The sequence below is a fragment of the Lepisosteus oculatus genome, chromosome 8 (genome assembly GCF_040954835.1).
Source record: "Lepisosteus oculatus isolate fLepOcu1 chromosome 8, fLepOcu1.hap2, whole genome shotgun sequence".
Taxonomy (NCBI): Eukaryota; Metazoa; Chordata; class Actinopteri; order Semionotiformes; family Lepisosteidae; genus Lepisosteus; species Lepisosteus oculatus.
The window spans coordinates 35,564,711-35,584,163 of NC_090703.1; the positions used below are offsets into that span (position 1 = coordinate 35,564,711).

At 36.3% G+C, this 19,453-nt stretch overlaps 1 protein-coding gene across 1 annotated transcript in view; it reads right to left on the reverse strand.

Moving 5' to 3' along the window:
• Positions 1 to 506: 506 nt before the first annotated feature.
• The window catches only part of f8 (coagulation factor VIII, procoagulant component), a 28,717-nt gene continuing 9,770 nt past the window's right edge, over positions 507 to 19,453 (reverse strand). The window contains exons 9-25 of the mRNA XM_069193429.1: positions 19,269 to 19,362; positions 18,349 to 18,560; positions 18,011 to 18,161; positions 16,965 to 17,174; positions 15,002 to 16,553; positions 14,122 to 14,287; positions 10,252 to 10,473; positions 9,570 to 9,798; positions 7,950 to 8,132; positions 7,607 to 7,723; positions 7,289 to 7,360; positions 6,798 to 6,883; positions 6,312 to 6,467; positions 5,323 to 5,467; positions 4,749 to 4,897; positions 2,819 to 3,001; positions 507 to 1,318 (exon numbers count right to left, since the gene is read on the reverse strand). Of these exons, the coding sequence (XP_069049530.1) occupies positions 1,169 to 1,318; positions 2,819 to 3,001; positions 4,749 to 4,897; positions 5,323 to 5,467; positions 6,312 to 6,467; positions 6,798 to 6,883; positions 7,289 to 7,360; positions 7,607 to 7,723; positions 7,950 to 8,132; positions 9,570 to 9,798; positions 10,252 to 10,473; positions 14,122 to 14,287; positions 15,002 to 16,553; positions 16,965 to 17,174; positions 18,011 to 18,161; positions 18,349 to 18,560; positions 19,269 to 19,362 (4,077 nt within the window). The 3' untranslated portion in view covers positions 507 to 1,168. The remainder of the gene's footprint in view (positions 1,319 to 2,818; positions 3,002 to 4,748; positions 4,898 to 5,322; positions 5,468 to 6,311; positions 6,468 to 6,797; positions 6,884 to 7,288; positions 7,361 to 7,606; positions 7,724 to 7,949; positions 8,133 to 9,569; positions 9,799 to 10,251; positions 10,474 to 14,121; positions 14,288 to 15,001; positions 16,554 to 16,964; positions 17,175 to 18,010; positions 18,162 to 18,348; positions 18,561 to 19,268; positions 19,363 to 19,453) is intronic.

Consider the following 19,453-nt stretch of genomic DNA (forward strand, 5'->3'; position numbering starts at 1 on the left):
ATGCATTTTAAAAAATGTCTTGAAACTCTGATTGTCAGAAAAATACTTGATTAGCTTTGTTAAGAAGAAATAGAAATAGACAGTCTTAACATAATACCAACACAAAGCTGTAGTTTTTGTATTATGCAGAATTTGCATAATATATTTCCAGTTTGTGACATCAGCAGTTTGATTTGTGACATAATTTACTTTGGAATGCAATAAACATACTGTATCCTGTGGCCAGTTGCATTAGCCACTTCCCGTATTAATCTACTGTAAGCTTCTCAATTTAATCTCTCTTTAGCACCTGAAAGCATACAATTAAAACATTCAAATGTACTTTTTAATTAATTATGTACAATTATTATCATTAATAATATGTAGTGAAGCCATAGCATCTACTGGTTTCAAATTCATTTAAATTCCCTGCATACATATGCTTTATTTAAACTAGTGATACTACACAGGATATAGCTGTAGATCTAAATGTAGTTATCCCCCTATGAAATGAAGATTAGAAGCAATGCATTTTTAGTTTTTCATTTACTGAGTGCAGCAGGTTATAAAATATGTACTTAATACAGCCAAACTTGTAAAAATGCTCAAGAAATATTGAACTATATGAACAAAACCTAAAACCATTTTAAGAAGAAGGAAAGAAATTACAAAGGATCCAATAGCCGAAGAACGTTGGTGTCACTTCTTTACATATTGTTGCTCATAAAGCAAAAAGCAGCTGGGAGTTTGGCTAAAAATGTTCTTCTGAGTATATTGTTTATAAATTAAATAAAATATGAAAAACAGAAACCTGTTCTTAAGCCCGTCTATTATCAAATACAACATTCAGCTTAATGAACAAACACTAGGAGATCAAAATGGAAAACAAACAAACACATCATTGAATTAAAGCATTGTGAAAATAAACAGATACACAAATATATCAATTTATGGGCAACATTTTCCTTGAAGTAAACCTTTGTAACACACTAATGTTTTGTCATAGAAAATGATATTTTTGGAGGTTTTAGCTTTCTTTTTGTGAAGAACAAGATTATTTGTTTCTTCCATTATAACATTGATCTGACAGATCTGAGCAGTACTGTGTTATAAAGTTATAAAGATTGTACATTAGATAGTATGCAGCTTCAAAAAAACATGTTTTCGTTGTTGTAGTAAATTAAAAAAGTCACTGTTGTGTGTCACATCCCAGGAACTCCACTCTTAAGGCAATATCATTATACCAGCCTTTAGGATGAATCCTTATGTATCTGGTAAACAATGGGGGATCGAAAGTGTTCAGGACTTGATCTTGGTTTTTGGTATTCCCTTGGAACACCTAGACAAAAAAACAGAAAGAAGCACACAATATTATATCACTCAGCAGCTACTCTGATTACAAATTTCACCCCTTTAAATATAAAATATAGGACACAGATCTCTGACATAATCCTGTATCAAATGTACATTAGGGAAAAAGTACTTCCCTCAAGTTCATTCGATTCATACTCTTCTGCAACTTTACAATGTTTGTATTACCATTAGAACACTGAATCTACATTTCACAATCATTCAAAACTCCCCAAACCAAACAATTCTTATTCCTCCTAAGCAGAATATAACATTATAGAATTAAAATGACATTTAAAAAAAAAAAGCCCTGCTTCCTGAGAATCAGCCTCTAGGGTCTGATTGGTGAAGATTTGTTAATTCCAAGATTAGATTCCCCTTTTTTACCTATAATCCAATTATACATTGCTTTATTAGTTGTTTTTTTTTGTGACGGGAAAGACATAGTTTGACAAATGGAACTGTGTTTTTACGAGAAAGACTGTCATTGTTTCCTAGTGATAAACGTGACTGGTAGCTGTTTCTCTTTCTCCATTTATGGTGCTGATAAAAAAGGATATCTACAGACATGAGCTGTCAATGTCTGATTCAAATCGTGAAAAGGAAACAGACCATTCCAACACAATTCAAAATGATGGAAAAGGCAGCAGGAGAACTATCTTATATTAGCAAGATTTTTTTAACATGCTGTATGTTGTTTTAATTGATATCACACAGGCTAAAAATTGCAAGTGTCAAAGCAAATCCCAGCACTGTGATATGATTGGTGCAGAGTTAATCTTTGCCAAATTGCATACGTATTTGAGTCTTATACCACTGGAGGTGTCATGAGTATCACAGGAATTGTGAGCAATAGAAATTTGATTTAGTAATCGAGTAGACACAGAGAAACAGACACTGCACTCTTCTAAACAGAATAGACAAAAATACAACAGGTTGCATTATCTGTATGGATTATATACTTTATAATTACATTAATGTAAATGTTTTATTTATTCAAATTAGTTTTTTATTTACATGAATGTTGTCTACAGGCTAATGGACTCCAGAACACAGAGTTATGAGAAAAGTACAAAGATATAATAAATAAAGCAGGATAGTTTATCTACATGTGGCCATTATAACCTGTATTCTGTTTTTCAGTTACACTGTTCTGGTTGCAATTACTAGTGCTACTACTCAAATGTCTGGGATTTATTTAGGCAGTATAGCTTAGGATTTCTAAATCAATAGTTCTTTCCCACAGGCTTATGTTTAATGTACATATGAAATGAATACAAATCACAAAAAAACAGAAATTCAATTCAAGTTGCCAAATGTTGAAATCTGCGAATTCCTAATGCAAGAAATTGTATATGACCAATTATCTTATATGTTATTGTATAAGTTACACACCTTTGTGGATATATACAAATATCTCATATAAGGGGATGTTATATACTGTATATACTGTATATATAAAACACATGTAGTAGAAAGATAACAGCACCTTTTCTTTTGAGCTCATGTCTTCCTGAACAGCCGACCAGGCTGCCCCATCCAAACTGATTGAAATCGTGAACTCCGTCACCATCATGTGGCTTAAAAAAGACTTGGCCCCCTGGGTGATGATTCCTGTGATCCTCTTCATCTCAGCAAAGTCCACCTGGAGCCACTCGTGTGGGTTATTGGCCTGTTTCAAAGACATATTCTGTGTTACTGAAACAACTGGAACAGCATACTCTGTGTTCCTGTAAGTAAACAAACGATCACAGAGATATCTGATGGACATCAGCCATCAAAGGAGTAAGGGCCACACGGCTTCCTGCTGTTTGTAAGCTAAAAAGCTAGGAAACGATTTTTTTTAATGAAAGGGCTCCTGGGCATTATATCAGACCACTTTAAATACAAACTAACCACTATTTCTTTATATGCAATGACACAATGATTCTGTATGTAATGATATCTAGTACCACTTGTTTGCTTTATTGCTATCTATATCTCAGTTTTGAATGTATAGTATTTTGTTTGTATAGCACATCCTATGTTCAATGATTCAATTCAATTCAGTGATTAGGAATACTATTCCTAATACTATACCTGTAAATAATAACACAGAGCACTAAATGGTTCACTAAGTGAACGTTTAGATTTTATTCGTCCATCCATTTTCTAACCACTACATCCCAGTCGGGGTGGTGGGGGAGCAGGAACCTATCCTAACAAGCAATGGGTGCAAAGCAGGATACAAACTGGAAGGGACGTCAGTCCTTCGCAGGGAGCGCACACACACACACCAGGGCCACGTTTTCTAGAAGCCAGCATATGAGTTTGGATTTGTCCTCGGTAACAGGGCAGTTGGATGTGGAGTGTCAGATAATGGGGTTAAGCCGCCAGAGGGCGGTGGTGAGACACTCCAGGTATAGGCAGAAATGATCAAATACGCAAGACGATATGAGGAGATTGGTGTCGTCTGCATGTGAAGCCAGTGTTCTCTATTTAAGGGTTTAGTGAGCGGACAGTCCTGGTTGGCTAAGGGGAGCTAGACCCTCACTGTTAGGTGTGGCAGCAAGACAAAAAGATCAAACTGGTTCCAGCAACAGCTCTGGAGGGGAATGAGAAATTGTATCACTTAATAAGCATATCACTATAATGAGAGAACAGGGCTGTCTGAGTCAAATGTCTCTATCTGGTATCTACTCGGGATTAAGTGAGCCAGCCAGTGGTGTTTCAGGGAAAACTCAATCTCACTGTGAGACATTATTTAGTAGCGAAAGGCTCCATGGTTATGGAGGTAGTAGTCTAGGAGCAGGGAATCTCCTAGACAAAATGGTTAATCAGAAGAGGGAAGAGGAAAGTCTCTCACAGAGCAGCAGCTCTCTGGAAAGAAGGAAGACAGGTAGGGCTGACTGGCCTCAATGAGATTGACCAGGTGAGGTATTCCACTGGTACTCATTTTTAAGATATAACAATGTTAAGGGAGGCATGGAGTAATGGCCATATTTAGGATAAAAATGGTTTAATACAGCAATAGTGGTTTGGGAGCTGCCTTATTAAGGTAAACACAGGGGTTAGTTGCAGATTCCCCATGCTTGGCTACCATCCAAGGGGATCTGTCACAGGATGGAGAACACACAAACTCCAACTCAGAAACTGAACCCAGAACTTCAGCACTGCGAGGCAGTAATGATAACCAGTGTGTTACCAGCTGAAATAGTTGGGATTTGGTTTCCAATGGTCAGTACTCTGGAAACTACCCGCTAAGGGTAAGTCAGGGAGTAAGCCAGAAGTGGACGAACAGGAGTCATTTTTGTTTTGCCAGTAGCTCTTTTGGCCAGCAACACACACGCGGATCTGACAGAGTAAAGAGCAGCTGGCAGTGTATTTTGAAGAAAAGACTAAACAGCCGAGATGGTAATAAAAACAAAGAAATATAGTACCTTAGGTCTCCAAGCATTGACTCTTGCATTTAAATTCAAACGAGCCAAAGAAGGCTTCCAAGATGAAAATGTGGCATCTAAAAATGACGAAGCAGTGATTTGATTTGCAGGAATCAGGCCTTTCTCCATCCCCAAGGGCAATGAACAGCCTAATGAAGTAAAAAAAAGACATGATGTCCACCTCTCTCAGACACACAAAATAAAATACTGCTAAATGTGCTATATAACAAAACCTTTGGTAGAAAGCAGACCAATAACAACAACAACACTGCATTTAAAGGAAAAAAACAAGTATGAATTATTCTTGCAATTTGTGACAAAATTTCATTTCACTCACAAAATGGGACCTAAAATCGGCAGTAGATTACCAAGAACAGAACTCCCTAATTTCAGAAATGCAAATATATTTAGAAATTAAAATAGAGTGAAAAGTGTATTGGCTACCATGACACACTTGAACCTGAGGCAGCAAGTAGATAAGTATATTGTCCTTTCAACTCAAGAAGCAATTACAGCTTTAAGTAAATATTCTTTACAACTCTTCCATCTTTGCAGAGTTATTTTCAGGTCTTACTGTTCAGGTCACAGCCAATTAATTCCATGCGAAGTGTGGGACGCTTCTGAAAGTTCACGGGATGCAGTTTGATAAAGCGGCCTATTATAGGAGGGGAAAAATAGTTCTCCTTTATACTTGAGGAATCAAAATTTCCTCCAAATATCTGAAAGAAGCACACAGAAATGAGGAATTATAAAAAAGGAGGGAGTTTGACAGTTGCATACTTGATGTATCTTGTTATGCTTTAAAAGGCTACTGACCTCTTTATCTTTAACCTATTTCTGTTATTTTTTTGGACTCACAAAGAGGAATTCACAGTTCACATGCTGCACATGCATAGAGAGAGTTAGTTCTGAGAGCGTTAAAATGCCGTGTACACCATTTTGTGTTCTGAGTGTGATATCACGGAAGAAGGCAAACCCTGCTTCACATACAGTCTCTACACATTTCTATATTTCTATATGACTAAAAACTGAATACTTAAATGTGATAAAGTGAGGAAATGGCAAAAGAAATTAACACCAACAAGGAAATGGTGTTCATTAAAAAGTGTTCATTGTTATTCATTGAAAAATCACTGCCTGTTATTTAAGAAGCATGTGTCACATTTATGTGTTTGTTTCATTTACGTACACTTTCTTTGTTTAATATGCACATTATATGCTTTTAGTCGAGACTAGGTTATAAGCACCAGAAACTGCAGTTTATCTTTACCCATGAAAGGATTTTTTTTAAACATTAAAGAACAGCTTCAAATTAAAAGGATAAATATAAATATACAGTATACTGTATACCATAAATACAAGAGTGCAATATAAAAAGTAAATGTACATTACATAAGACACATGCCACATAAAATATACTTAATTTACCAATTATTTTAGAATAATAACTAAATGTGGAAGTATGAACAGATTTATATACCTCTTCAAAATTTGAATCTGGGCCTGTTCCTTCCCAAAATATCATGCATGAACTGTGTGTACATTGCCTTTTGGAAAATTCACCTGTTCTGAAATTGTGCTGTTCCCTTTGTAGGTTTTCCACACTTCACCATCCAAGCTGTGAGATATGACAAACTGAGAAATGAAACTCTCTGAGAAACGTTGTCTTGCACCCTGGGTTCTGATTCCATGTATTATTGTTGGTTTCAAGAGGTCAACCTAAAATGACAGTAATAAATTTAAACATTCGATTTGCATAAACTGGGCTTTTCCATCATGTCAGAGCCTGTTTCAGTAGCCAGATCACTTGAATAGTAGAGACTCCATATTCTAAGGTGATGAATTTCTTTCCTTTCTACTAATCATTTTCATTCTGATGCTTGCTGTTGTTTCTTATACTGCTTGAAAGAAACTAAAGTTACATATTGTAATTATGTTTGCTTCAAGGTTTCTGTTAGAAATAAAAAGTCTGATGAATGGGCATAGCTTTATTTTTCTTTATTTGTCATACTGATTTTAAAGAAGATCTTCTCTCTTTTACTGCTTTACCTGAATCCATGACGTCTTGTCCAGTCCACTCCAAGCATTAACCGAGCCAGACAATTCCAGTCTCGCCAACCCGGGCTTCCAATCATCTGTAAGAACAGAAATGAAAGGCACTTACAAAAATTTAAGAGGCTAATTATTGTGTAAGATCTCATAGTCTGTAAGCCTTCAAATTAAGTAATTTCTTATTACTTAAGATTTAGGGAAAAATCTTAAGACGAATCTAGGGAAGACTTCAACAAAACACAACTTGTTCTACAAAACAACTTTTTGGAACGTGCACTTCATTCTGTTGACAGATTTGTATGCTTGCCACATAACTATTGCTGCATTATATGTCCTTTACAAAAAGTCAAAATATGAATTACTTTATATGAAAAACCCACTGGAAAAACCAAGAGGAGCTTCCTGCTTTCTTAAGATGTGTTCCAGAACACCAATGCACATCCTTCCTCTGTGTTTATCTCCCCTGTGACCTGATCAATAACCCTTACCATAATTTCCAGAGGAGATGATCTGAGAGTCAGTTATCCTCCCGGTCTGCATCCCCAGAGGTTGGGCACATCCTGAAGCGAGACACCTTCAGGTAAACCTTGGAAGAAACTGCCTCAACAACAGTATATTTTGTTTTACAAAGTCATTTTAAAAATCCAATTACAAATACAATTACCCTGCAGATGGAATTTAAAGCAAAATACAATCTCCCTTCAGCCAACTCTTTCAAAATACTATGATTATCCCCTTTCTTAATTTACTACCCTTATTTCACAGGAATGTGGAAACACATGGGAGTTATAGCAAAGATTACATACTTGGATTGTAGACGAGGACCTTTGCTCTCATTCCTGACAGCTGGTATTCACCAATCATGCACTCTACCAGCCAGGTTCCCACCATTGCTGGCCTCATTTCGACTGTTCCAAAGACACCTGGGAAGAAAAAGGCATTCTGAGCTAAAGCATGAGTTGAGTCTTACTCTAGTTTCCAATCCATACTTATACACAAATGGAATGAATGAAACATTAGCTGTAAGTAGTACAAGTTCAATAACATAAAAAAAGATGCAGAATATTAAATTGAATCACAATCGTGATTAATTTATATATTTCCATTCTTACTTAAATGTACTTCTATTTTTTGTGAAAGTGTCCTCACCAGGATATAGGGTGTAGACTCCCATCCTGTGTTCCTGGTCAGTTCGTTCTGTGAAGGGGTTCCCGTGAAAGTGTACAGAATGAACTTCACCACTGCTGCCCATGTTAAGCAGATGCCAACGGACAGTGTGATACTGTGCCACTACGAGGCCTGGGAGAGTCTCTGCAACATACCCATTGATCGCTGAGGGAAGAGGATTGGATTGACAGATTGGATTTGGTCAGTGAAGATCAGACAAAAATTCCACCCCCTTAAACCATTATATTTCTGTGTATGATTAATATTAACACAAAGGATAATTATTTTTAGATTAAACTAAAAGCACAAAAGAGTGCTTGGTTCTAGTCAATGCCTTATTGACACATGAAAGGTATTTTCTACAGCCTTTATATTTGAGAACAGGAGCCACCTGTTGGTTGAGGGAATCTGGAATAAGTTGCTCAGCCATGTTGTCAAAGTTCATACTATTCTTTTCTCAGGAAATGTCTGGATGAGATCCTCAGATCAATTAGCAACTAGTAACCAAAAGAGTTACATTGCCCGTTGTTGTTTTGCACATTCCCTGTTGTCTCTGTCTTTCTTTTCTTATACAATTGTATTGTTTTTTTTTGTACTACTTACTGTCTTAGAGCTAGCTAAATAGCATTTGGTTATACCATATACCTGTGTATGAGTATAATGACAATAAACTTGAACTTGATATGGGCCAAATAATCTCTCATTTACAAACTTCATATTAATGATGTAATTAATAATTTACCAAAGGCTAATAAGAACCTAGTCAACATTCATAGAGGGATTGTCCAGTGTTCAGTGCCAGTATGCTGTTCATGCCTAACATTCTTTAGAGGCATTTCCTATTCTAAAAGGTAAGCTAAAATACTTTCATTTAGACATATATTCAACCAACTACAACAGACTCTACATTTAAACTGATGGCACCAGGTGTCTGATCACATAAAAACTAACAATGACATTACTGGGCAGTGCAGGAGGCTTTATTGAAGATCTGCAAGTCTTTACTGCAAAAAAACCTAGCAGCCTGCTACTTAACCAAAAACAATCACCAGCTATCACTCTAAGGCCCTTCATATTCCCAAACATACCAATAATTAACCCCATGTAAGAATGTGGAATTAAACACCACCAATGATCAAACATGAACTAATTACAACCCTGTGTGTCTATGTAATAAAGGACAAAAGTCTTTGGCTGCCTCTAGCAGGTCGGCAGGTCTCTTGTACTCATCCAAATAAGTAATAAAAGGTCATAAATATTTCCTATATTGATCACTCTTGATCGATTACTTCCTTCGATCTCCATATTTTAAAGCTGTAATATACAAATGACTTGTATAGAACGGTACCAGTTAACTAAGCCTGAATGAAACCTTACAATAAGAATGTTGTTTTATTTTTCCTCATGTAAATTGAATCTACTAATGTAAATAAAAAATGTTGGAATACATTTTCCTACATTGGTGGAAATTGGTGAAAAACATAGTTTCTTTTTAAAACTCTGACACAAAAACTTTCCGATATAAAACTGCCTTCTGCATTGTGAACCATTCATCCCGCTGAAATTAGGTTTTTACTGTAATGACTGTAACTATCGTCTTACCAGAAAATGTGTTGGTCTTTTGAAAAAGGGGATCATTTCTTTTAGCCTTGCAGGGTGGCAAACAGAAATTCTTGATGTTCTCATCCATGTACCAGCTCTTGGTTTCATCGAACATAGTGAAGAGAAGGGTGAACTCCTGAATACCTAGTTGACGCTCATAAACCCTGCTGAGGGTATTGGGTTTGCAGATCAACAGAGGACCAATCAGGCCAGAGTTGATATCCTTCTCCTGTCACACAAAAATACACAAGTATATGGGTGCCAGAAAACCAACTCCAAAACCAACAAGATCCTTCAAATCAAGTTCAGAGCTTTATGGTCGTCCAATTCAGGGTTTGGGATGGGGGGCAGCTGGAGCTTTGTGAAGTTTCCAAAGTTTCCAAAGAGTCAAAAGTTTTATCATTAATCATATTTTCTATTCCAGATTATTTTTATTTTGTCTTCAGAAAACAGAGCCTAGTGTTTTATAAATGTGGTAAAATAAAAAAGGATAAAGTTTCAAAGGCTAATTGAAAGCAAAACAATTATTCCCATTTTGAAATTTATGAAGAAGGCTCCCCTAGAACATATGTAATTTTGGCCAGAAAATTTTGAACAACTTCTTTCAATGTTTAGGACATCATGGTTTCCATGGTCTAGCCATGTTCTTCGATACTTCGATAAAAGCCGTAAGCAAACCTACCATATTGAGGTTGGAGTAATATGCCCAGGCTTTGCAGTCAAACTCCTTTGCAGAAGGACCCTGTGTCCTGGTGACTTTCCAGCTGTATGTTTGTATCTCATTCGGCTGCACAGCCTCTTCATTGTCTCCTCCAGCCTTCCCATGAAGCTCATTTTGCATTTTATCATAAACACCATGAAGATGGAAAGAATAGGGTCTGGAAGCCAGATTCTTAAAAGTGACCTTAAAAAAACAATATCTAAAATAAAAAGCTGAAACTTCATGCTGGTAAATGCAAAGGTGTGTATACATGCTATACACTGTAGCCCTACAGTATGTTGCCAGAACTGAATCTCATAGAAATGTTGTGAGTTGGCTTTATTGGTTGCTGCTGCAGCAAGGAAGTCAAGTTCAATAGATAAACATAAAGTACAGTTTTGATGAATGTGAAAAGACCCACATGACCTATGTGTTTGATCAGTGCTAATGCTTTCATAAAAGTCAGTAAGAATCATAATAACAGTAAGCTGTCTTAAAATTTATTTTAAGGAAATCGATTGTGTAATTGCTTATGTAGGGCCAACGTTACAGAGGGGTGACAGCCCAAGGTCTATAACCAGGGGGGCACAGAGTTCAAGAGGGTGTGTACCCAACCTTCTATTATCAGAAAGCCTCTTACTCCAAAATAGAGTAGAGGCAACCTGGAGACTATCCTGGAAGCATAGGGCTGGACTACACCCTGGACACAAACACACAGTACACAAGGACAATATAGAGACATCAGTTAACCAAACCAGCACATCTATGGATGGAAATTGGAGCACCTGGTAAACAAAGAGAGAGGATGTAGACTCCGCAGAGAAGGTGCCCTGGTTCGTGTTCGAAAAGAGGGGCAATTAATGAAAAACAAATCTTGGGAAGAGGTGAAGAAAGCCAGTCCATCTCTGATAATTTGGCTTTACAAATTATCAGTCGGTAAACAGGAATGCAAATAATAAATAGGTCTGGAGTAGAAATATCCTGTTTAGGAGATACAGGCAGTCCTCAATTTAAATGCACAGATGCTGAAATATGCCATGTAACTGAAAAATGAGAACATTCTAAACTAATTTCCCATAAGAATGCATGTTAATAGAGTGTATTTGTTAAGGTTTCACTCTCAACTGGAGAGTTAAAATCCCCCCAAAATTAGACATTTTTAAACATGTCAAATGTTTATATATTTGTAGTTTTTAGACACATAAATGCGAGTTAATGTTTACCAATTTTATGTAAAATGTGAAAGGAAAATTGCTGTTAGTGGTGGGTAGTGCACAGTGTGGAAAATGCATGAGTCATGTTCCCATAGATGCAACTGAACTGCAGTAAATGTTGTTCCTTTGACTTTGTTCCTTATTTAGATTTCCTGATGGTTATTCATTGCACAGTGTTTTGTTTAATTGGTTCATTTATTCATTGTTATGGCTGACAGATTTTTGGCTTCATTGTTGTTTTGTTGTTTCTTTGTTTTTTAAATGACGTTAAATTAAAAGCATTTCATTTACAAATTCAATGCATTGTAAATTCATTTTAAATATTTTTCTTCACTCATTAACTTACCTGTACGGTTTAACAGATTTTTATTTGAGATTTTCTAGAATAAAAATATAAGGTACAGACTAGACAATAAAGGTTATAATTACTGCCAAAGATGCTTCCACCAGTGTTAAGTTAATGGGTTTCCATACTTATGCAATCAACATATTTAAGTTTTAGCTCTGTAGTTTTACCCTTAGAAATTTTCAGTTTGAGCAGTCAGGTTTGAATAAAATATTAAGTTTAAAAAATGTGTATGCATCAATTTGTAAGGTCACAAAACAGGACACCATGGGAGAGGAATATTTTGCAAGACACTGTATATTTTGTTAATATAATCATAATATTTATTTATTTCCAGCTTGAGTTTTACAACTGGTATTGTGTGTATATTACTTTTTTAATATATATTACAAACTGGATTGAGGTGTAAATATCAACTTGAAATTCTGGAAACAGTTGGAAGGTTGCATTTTAAGTCATAAATATGATTCGATTATGAAAATATTCATAAAAGTATAAAGTATTCACAAAAACAAACTAGCACATATAATTGAATTTGCATCGTAGTCTGGGCTCTAGGGAAGAGCTCTATCTCCTCTTTCTGTTAGCACTAACAGGGCTTGGGCTAAATAATAATAATAATAATAATAATAATAATAATAATAATAATAATAATAATAATAATGATTATGAATTTTTTTTACGTCTTGAAAGTGTACATCAAGAAATTAGGGAAAGAAAATGCAGTCGTGATCAGTGCTACTTTGCAGTGTTGGAACCCTGTCATCAATTCTGGACCTGGGGTGCTATCTGTGTGGAGTTTGCATGTTCTCCCCCATGTTAGTGTGGGTTGTTTGCCCAGTGCTCTAGCTTCCTCCCACAGTCCAAAGCTGTACTGGTAGGTTAATTGGATTCTGGGAAAACTGGCCCTGGTGTGAGCATGTGCATATCTGTGTTCTGTCTGCCCTGCAATGGAATGGAGTCAAACTTTGTACACTGATTTGGTGCAATCCTTTTTGGCAGATTTCCCTAAGTTGCCTCACGTTGCTCATTGACAGCGGTTTTCATGTCTTTCCTCAGATTCTCAGTAGGACTCAGGTAAGGACTTTGACTTGGCCACTCAAGGACAATCACTGTCCAGTTCTTAAGCACTTCTTTGACTCTGTGCTTTGGGTCATTGTCCTGATGAAAGGTCAATTTTGTCCCAGTTTTAGGTCTGAAGAGGTTTTCCTCTAACATTACTAGCATCTAACCTCTAACATTAGTCTACCTATTCTCCCATTAGATTTGACAAACATCCCAGGCCCTGATGATGAGAAGCATAACTATAATATAATGCTGCCACCACCACACTTGACAGTAAGGATGGTGTGGAGTGAGTGATGCACTATGTTGGGATTGCATCAGATGCAATGCTTTGACAAAAAAGTTCTGATTTGGTTTGGTCTGACCACAAAACCCTTTGCCACATGGATCATTTGCGGTATCATTTAAGTGCTTGGTTGGAAACTCCAAGAGGGGCTTGTAGTTGGTTTTCCATTCTTCTACACAGGCAAGCTTTGTAGAGTAACAGTGATATTGTTGACTGATCCGCATTTTCTCCCATCTCTGCCATTGAACTATCTTTTAGAGCTCTTTCAAAGCCAACACTGGTCTCATAGTTTCATCCCTCACCTGTTTCCTCCTTGGGTGTTCAGTGTGGAAGGACAGTCTGATCTTGTTGGTGCTTGGCTATTATAATACACCTTCCAATTCTTAATTATTGACTTCATGGTGCTCAAAGGGATGTTTAGTGTGCCCATATTTTGATCTGTGCCAACTTTATCCCTGAGTTATATTGAAAACCCCTTAGTCTTCATTGATTCTTTGCTTGAAATTCACTGCCTGGGTGATGGAACTTATAGAGACAGATGTATTTATTCTGAAATCATGTGAACAATTATTATTACTGTGGCTCATTAAGGTAAATTTGTGCATTTACATTAATTTAAATTTACAACAGCCAAGGGTTTGAATGCTTATGTAATTATAATTATATAGTTTCTTATTTTTGTCTTTTTGTTTTTAATGAGTGGAGTAGATTGTGTATATAACAATTATCAGTACATTAAAGTGTCAAGACTTTTTGTTTAAAACAACAAACATGTCCAGGATTATTGCTAATATTGTTGTGTGAGTCCATTCTTAGGAGCTTATTATCAAGAGATTTGTTTAATACTTTGCTTTTGTTTTTGTTTTCTGACAAAAAGTCAGATGTCTTGTAGTGATTTCCCAATGTACTTTCTTCTGGCTTAACATATTATCTGTACTTACAGTTATGATGTCATTGATTTCAGCTCTGATAACTGGCCCTAAAATTCCAAGGTGCTCTTCCAATTCCCCACGAGTCGCTTGCTGTTTGAAACTGCTGTCTACATATTTCCTGAACACCACTTTTTTGTATTCTGGGAAAAACTTCTGCCATCCCATTCTCATCTCTCTGTTGATGAAGATCAAAGATATTTATTATTGTCCACTGCACATGTATCAAGATTCCTACATGCCAAAACAAAGACGTATACAATAGATTTCTTTTTGATCAACATCATATTATCAAGTCTTGCAGTTCCTGCATATTTGATATTATCTTAAATCCATGCAGGTACAATATATTTTATGAAATTATGTTTCACCTTGAAGCACTGGGTTGTAAAATTGACAATTAAGGGTACCTATGGGGTGTTTGTTCTTGCAGTACTTCCAAGACATCTTTCTCATGTGTTATATAAAATTGGGAACTTTCTTCAGTAGAATGCATGATGTTTTTAATACAGTTAAATAAAGTCTTCTGTTTATACCTGAAGTAGTGTTAAAGTATAATTAAGTTTACATGTTATAAAATTGTTTTAAATGCACTTTATGTCCTGTATCTGGAAGAATTTTATACACAGGCCTCATATAAAATAAATATAAAACAAGCAATCATTCATTTTTGCATTATGTTTTGGAAAGCTTCAAATCATGTAGCTTACATTCAGTTTTAAAAATACTGTGTATTTTATGTTTCACCATTTGAACATTTTAACCTGGTGGTGTTATACAGTATCACTATCTTTAAAAAAGAAATGTTTCTTTGTAGGTAGATCAATAAATCACACATTTGGATGTTAAAAAACAAAAAGTAGCGGAACAATTATAAAATACAGTGACATACCTGGGTTTTATAAGTTGCTGTGGTTTTTTGATGCCATAATCCCACATCACTTCGACAGCAGCAATGAAAAAATTCCGTGATATCCCATCTGAAGAGCGTACATCTATACCTTCATCATCATTGCTATCAAAGTCATTCATTGTATCATTTTCCCCTTCATTATAATCATCATAATCAGAGACAATGCTTATGTTGGAATAGTTGAGATTTGGTTTCTCTTGTGTATGTTTTTGTGTGTCGTGTGAACTGTTAGTGCTTTTTTGCATTTTACCGGACATGCTGAAATTTTCCGGCTTGTGAGAGGGCTCGACTTCTAAGACCTGATTCTCATGTGGCTGCTCTGTAGTTTTTTTTACCTCAGATTTGTCCTCTTCTCCGGTGTCTCGTTTCAGCAAGTGCTTTCCACTTAACAACTTATATAGCTTAGCACCCACAGGTGACTCTTCAAGTGTGTTGTAACTAGCCTGGCTGCCGTCTTTACTCAGGTAAGTAGTAGAAACTTTACTTGCATTGCTATATGGGGGAGCAGTGGTGATTTTCAGACTTTCTGACTGATCAGTTGTATCTCCTTCTCTTTTAATCTTTCTTCTGCTGTCCAGTAGCATTAGATTTTCATCAAGTGATGATTTCCCAATATCTTGCACCTTTATAGTGGGCGGCATGGTTACATTAGTGTGTTTTTTTAAGAGCTCTGTATTTTCTAACACCTCATCAGATTCTATGTGATGTATCACTAGAATCCTAGACCTATTGATGTGAATCTCATCAGAAAAAGGCAAAGACATATTCGTTGGATTCTCTTGGAATTCTGCACTGCTTGGCCGGATTTGATTAGGCTTCTCTTCTGGTCTGTTGGCATTTGGGCCTTGCTTAGAATCTGTTGAACTAACTGCAGTAAGAACCTGGTGCTTCTCAGAAGATGACACATTTTTTGTTAGCTCATCAGATCCAAATCTGTCCCATGAACCAGACCCTAGTTTTTCTTTAGCGACCACCTCACCCAGATCAGTCGGCTGAAGGTTAGGAGTTCTAATTTTGGTTATGCCTGTCTCATGCATTTGACTGTGGATGGATGTTAGAGGCAATGCAAAGTCTTCATCCATTGAAAAAGACTCTTCCATCTCTTCCAGGTTAACAGTACTGGTTGTACTCTCTTCTGGTGTGTCCCTTTTTTTCACTTTTTGTTGAGCTGCATTGACATTACTTAGCTTTTGTATGATCTCTGAACGAATATCCATTTGTTCTTTTAAAGTCCCTAGACGATTCCCTTTAAGAGTCACAATGTAGTTTTTTACTTCACAATTTGGCTTACTGGTCACTGCTGTGCCATCTATTGCTAGTTGTGATTTATTGCTGCGGGCTTTTTTGCACACTTTGATGGACAATGTCTTGTTTCTCCTGCCAGCTCCTCTGGGGGAAAACTCTTCATCAATGTAATACTCCAGGTCATAATCATAATCTCCTACAGGAGGATCACATTTCTTAACGATATATTTGGCACTCATACCTCGTTTTTTAAAATTGTCGTTGAAAGCTCCTATCTCCCATTCACCTGCAAACACAAAAATTATAACCCCATTAGTATTAGTGCTAATGTAAGCAATTTGATTCTACACCTTATTGAAGGATTTCTAACAGTACAGTTGGTAATGTCATATCTGATTTTCTACATGTGACATATACTAGATGAGCAATCAGCAACAAAGTACTTTAGAGGCATATAGAATCAGTTTTTTTAAATACATGATTCTGACATGACATCTGACAGTTAAACCTCAAAGATGATCAGAACTCGATGGAACTGAAACACTTAGGGTGAAGCTGGGGCTTCAACAAGGAAACTCCTGGTAATTGTATGCTGTCATTAAATACTGGAACACTTAGATAGAGCTTCATTATCTTTGCATTCGAATCCATCATAAAGTTTTGAAAAGGACAGGATCGTGTTTAATTGGAATCTTACCTAATGTCTCAGGTTCCATGCTGACAGTTTCCCCTGTCATGGGGAAAAGGGTTAAAACTGTTTTATACACCTTGTCTTGTTCAAAAGTGTTTCCAGTGAAATAGACTGAGAGAAAATCACTCTCGGTTCCTACATTTATTGCATGCCAGAATGCAACATCTTTCAGACAAACTGTGAAACGAAGGTTGTTGTACATATAACCGTTCACACCTGCAAGAAAAACATGGTCATATTTCTGTTGGCTTTTTTTATGCTGTGCCTCAAAAACCACTTAAATATTTCAAAGTGAAACAGGATATTACGCTTTAATGATTTATATCTTAATCATAGGTGACAGCTCTTCAGGTTTTGGGGAATCCCCAAGATGTGTATCATTCCCAGTGCTGCTAAACACCCACATTATAACATTAAAAAATATGAACTTAACATCAGTCATTTCAAAAAGTCTCTACATGCATTATTAGTGAACTAATGACAACATGTCAGCAGTACAAAGACTGTAGTAATAAACCAACAAATTGAAACAATTTTTTCTTGTTTACAACATATAAGCAGTAGTCTAACTATTCAAAAAATCAATTGCAAACTACTGTACATTATTAGATACCACATAATAAAAATAAAACTCTTGCACAATGATAAGCCTGCGCATAGCAGGCCCAATTGCTAGTCTGGTATGGTACTAGAAATAGTTTTTGATATTTAATATCTGTTAAGTTGGTTGAACTGACACTTTTACTTCTCTTGAAATATTTCTAATTTACTCCTAAGTGAAAATCTCACATACTGTAGCTTTCTGGACATGACTCAGAAAGGAAATGTATCATTGAACCACTGAGCAACACAGGCAGCACACTAGCCTATGAGATGATGAATAAGAAAAAAATTAATACTGAAACATGTGTTGTATAACATGTTGCATGTGGAATTCATATTTTAATTCTGAGTGAAATATTAGTAAATCGCAAATGAAACCAATCTTTATATCAATCTGAACAAGTTTTAAGAAATATTTTAGTCAAAAATAATTACTAAATTATACCTACTGTACATCACATTAGAGTTATAAAACTCTGGATCTGTTAGATCAGTACTGGAAGGCGACTTGCAGAATTTCTGAATGTTTTCATTGATATACCAGCTCTTGTTTTCATCGAAAATGGAAAACATCAAGTGTCTCTCTCGATCTGTTGATATCTGGCAAAAAGCAACACAGAAAAAATTCAGTCACATTTTCAGATTTTCACATTCACGCCAAAATATTCTTAGATCTTTTCGTCCAGTAGCCTGTGCCTTCAGAAAGAAGATATTATGCATTTCAAAATTCACTTTGAAAAGACATGCATTCTGGTCTATGTTTAGAAGACTCATAATTACTCCTTACCACATTGCCTCGCATGTCAAGGGTTTTCTTGGAGCAGATGATCAGTGGTCCCAAGAGCCCTGATGCTGTGTCCCGGATGGGGTCAATGGTGCTTTGGTAGAACCGGGTTAGGCACTGAGGGTCTGCCTTGGTTGGCCCATCTTCAGGGGTTATTTTCCACACGTAGGCGAATGTTTCATTAGGCTGTACGGCATAACTCCTAAGGTCCTTTCCTTTAATGTTTACCAGAACCTCAGTCAACATACAGTATGATGTTCTCTTCAAAATAACATCCAATATATTTTTACTTCAACCAGCCATGATAAATTATTTCTTTTGGAGAAAAGAATTACACTGGAAAAGGAAGCAGCTCCACCAGTTCTTATTACTCAAAATGGCCCCCTGTGGAACTGAGTTGTCTGCTTTTTGCTGACATTCTTGATAAACAATGAACAGAGAATACAATATTATCTACTGCATTTTGTCGCATAAGATCCCAAATTGCTTCACAAACAGTAGAGAACACACCGAACACACCACTGAAATGTAGTATCCACATGGATAAAACATGTAAGGCATTCTGTGTTAAAAATCTCACTTCAGAATTGGTCACATGGAGAAATTAGAAATTGCTTCACAGACTGAATTTAGGTCACTTATAATAAACCAGAGCAAAGCTGGCTTTAGCCAGAACAATGGTGTTTAATGTCCCTACTCTTACAAACAGTGTCATCGGACCTTTCATGACCAGGTAGTGAAAATGTTGGTTTTATGTCTCATCCAAAGGTCAGCACCTTCTATAGGACAGAGTGTCTTTAACCTCACCTATCAAACAGAGGTCCTGCCCTCTGATTTTTTATTTTAGTTAAATAAATATTTTCAATTCAAGACAAGTAGAGTAATAACTGCTGGCCTTGGCTTCTGAACAGAAAGGGTCCTACCCTTTAACGACTCCTTTTCCACACGTGGATGGATGCTGATGAGCCCTTGAGGGTAGATGTTGAAAGGGCGACTGGCTAGGTTCTTAAAAATGATCTGAAAGTTATTCAGCAAATGAAATTACACTTTGGAAACAAGGTAAAACATGTAAAAGTATGTAATTTATTAGCTTTTTTCTATCTCTTTC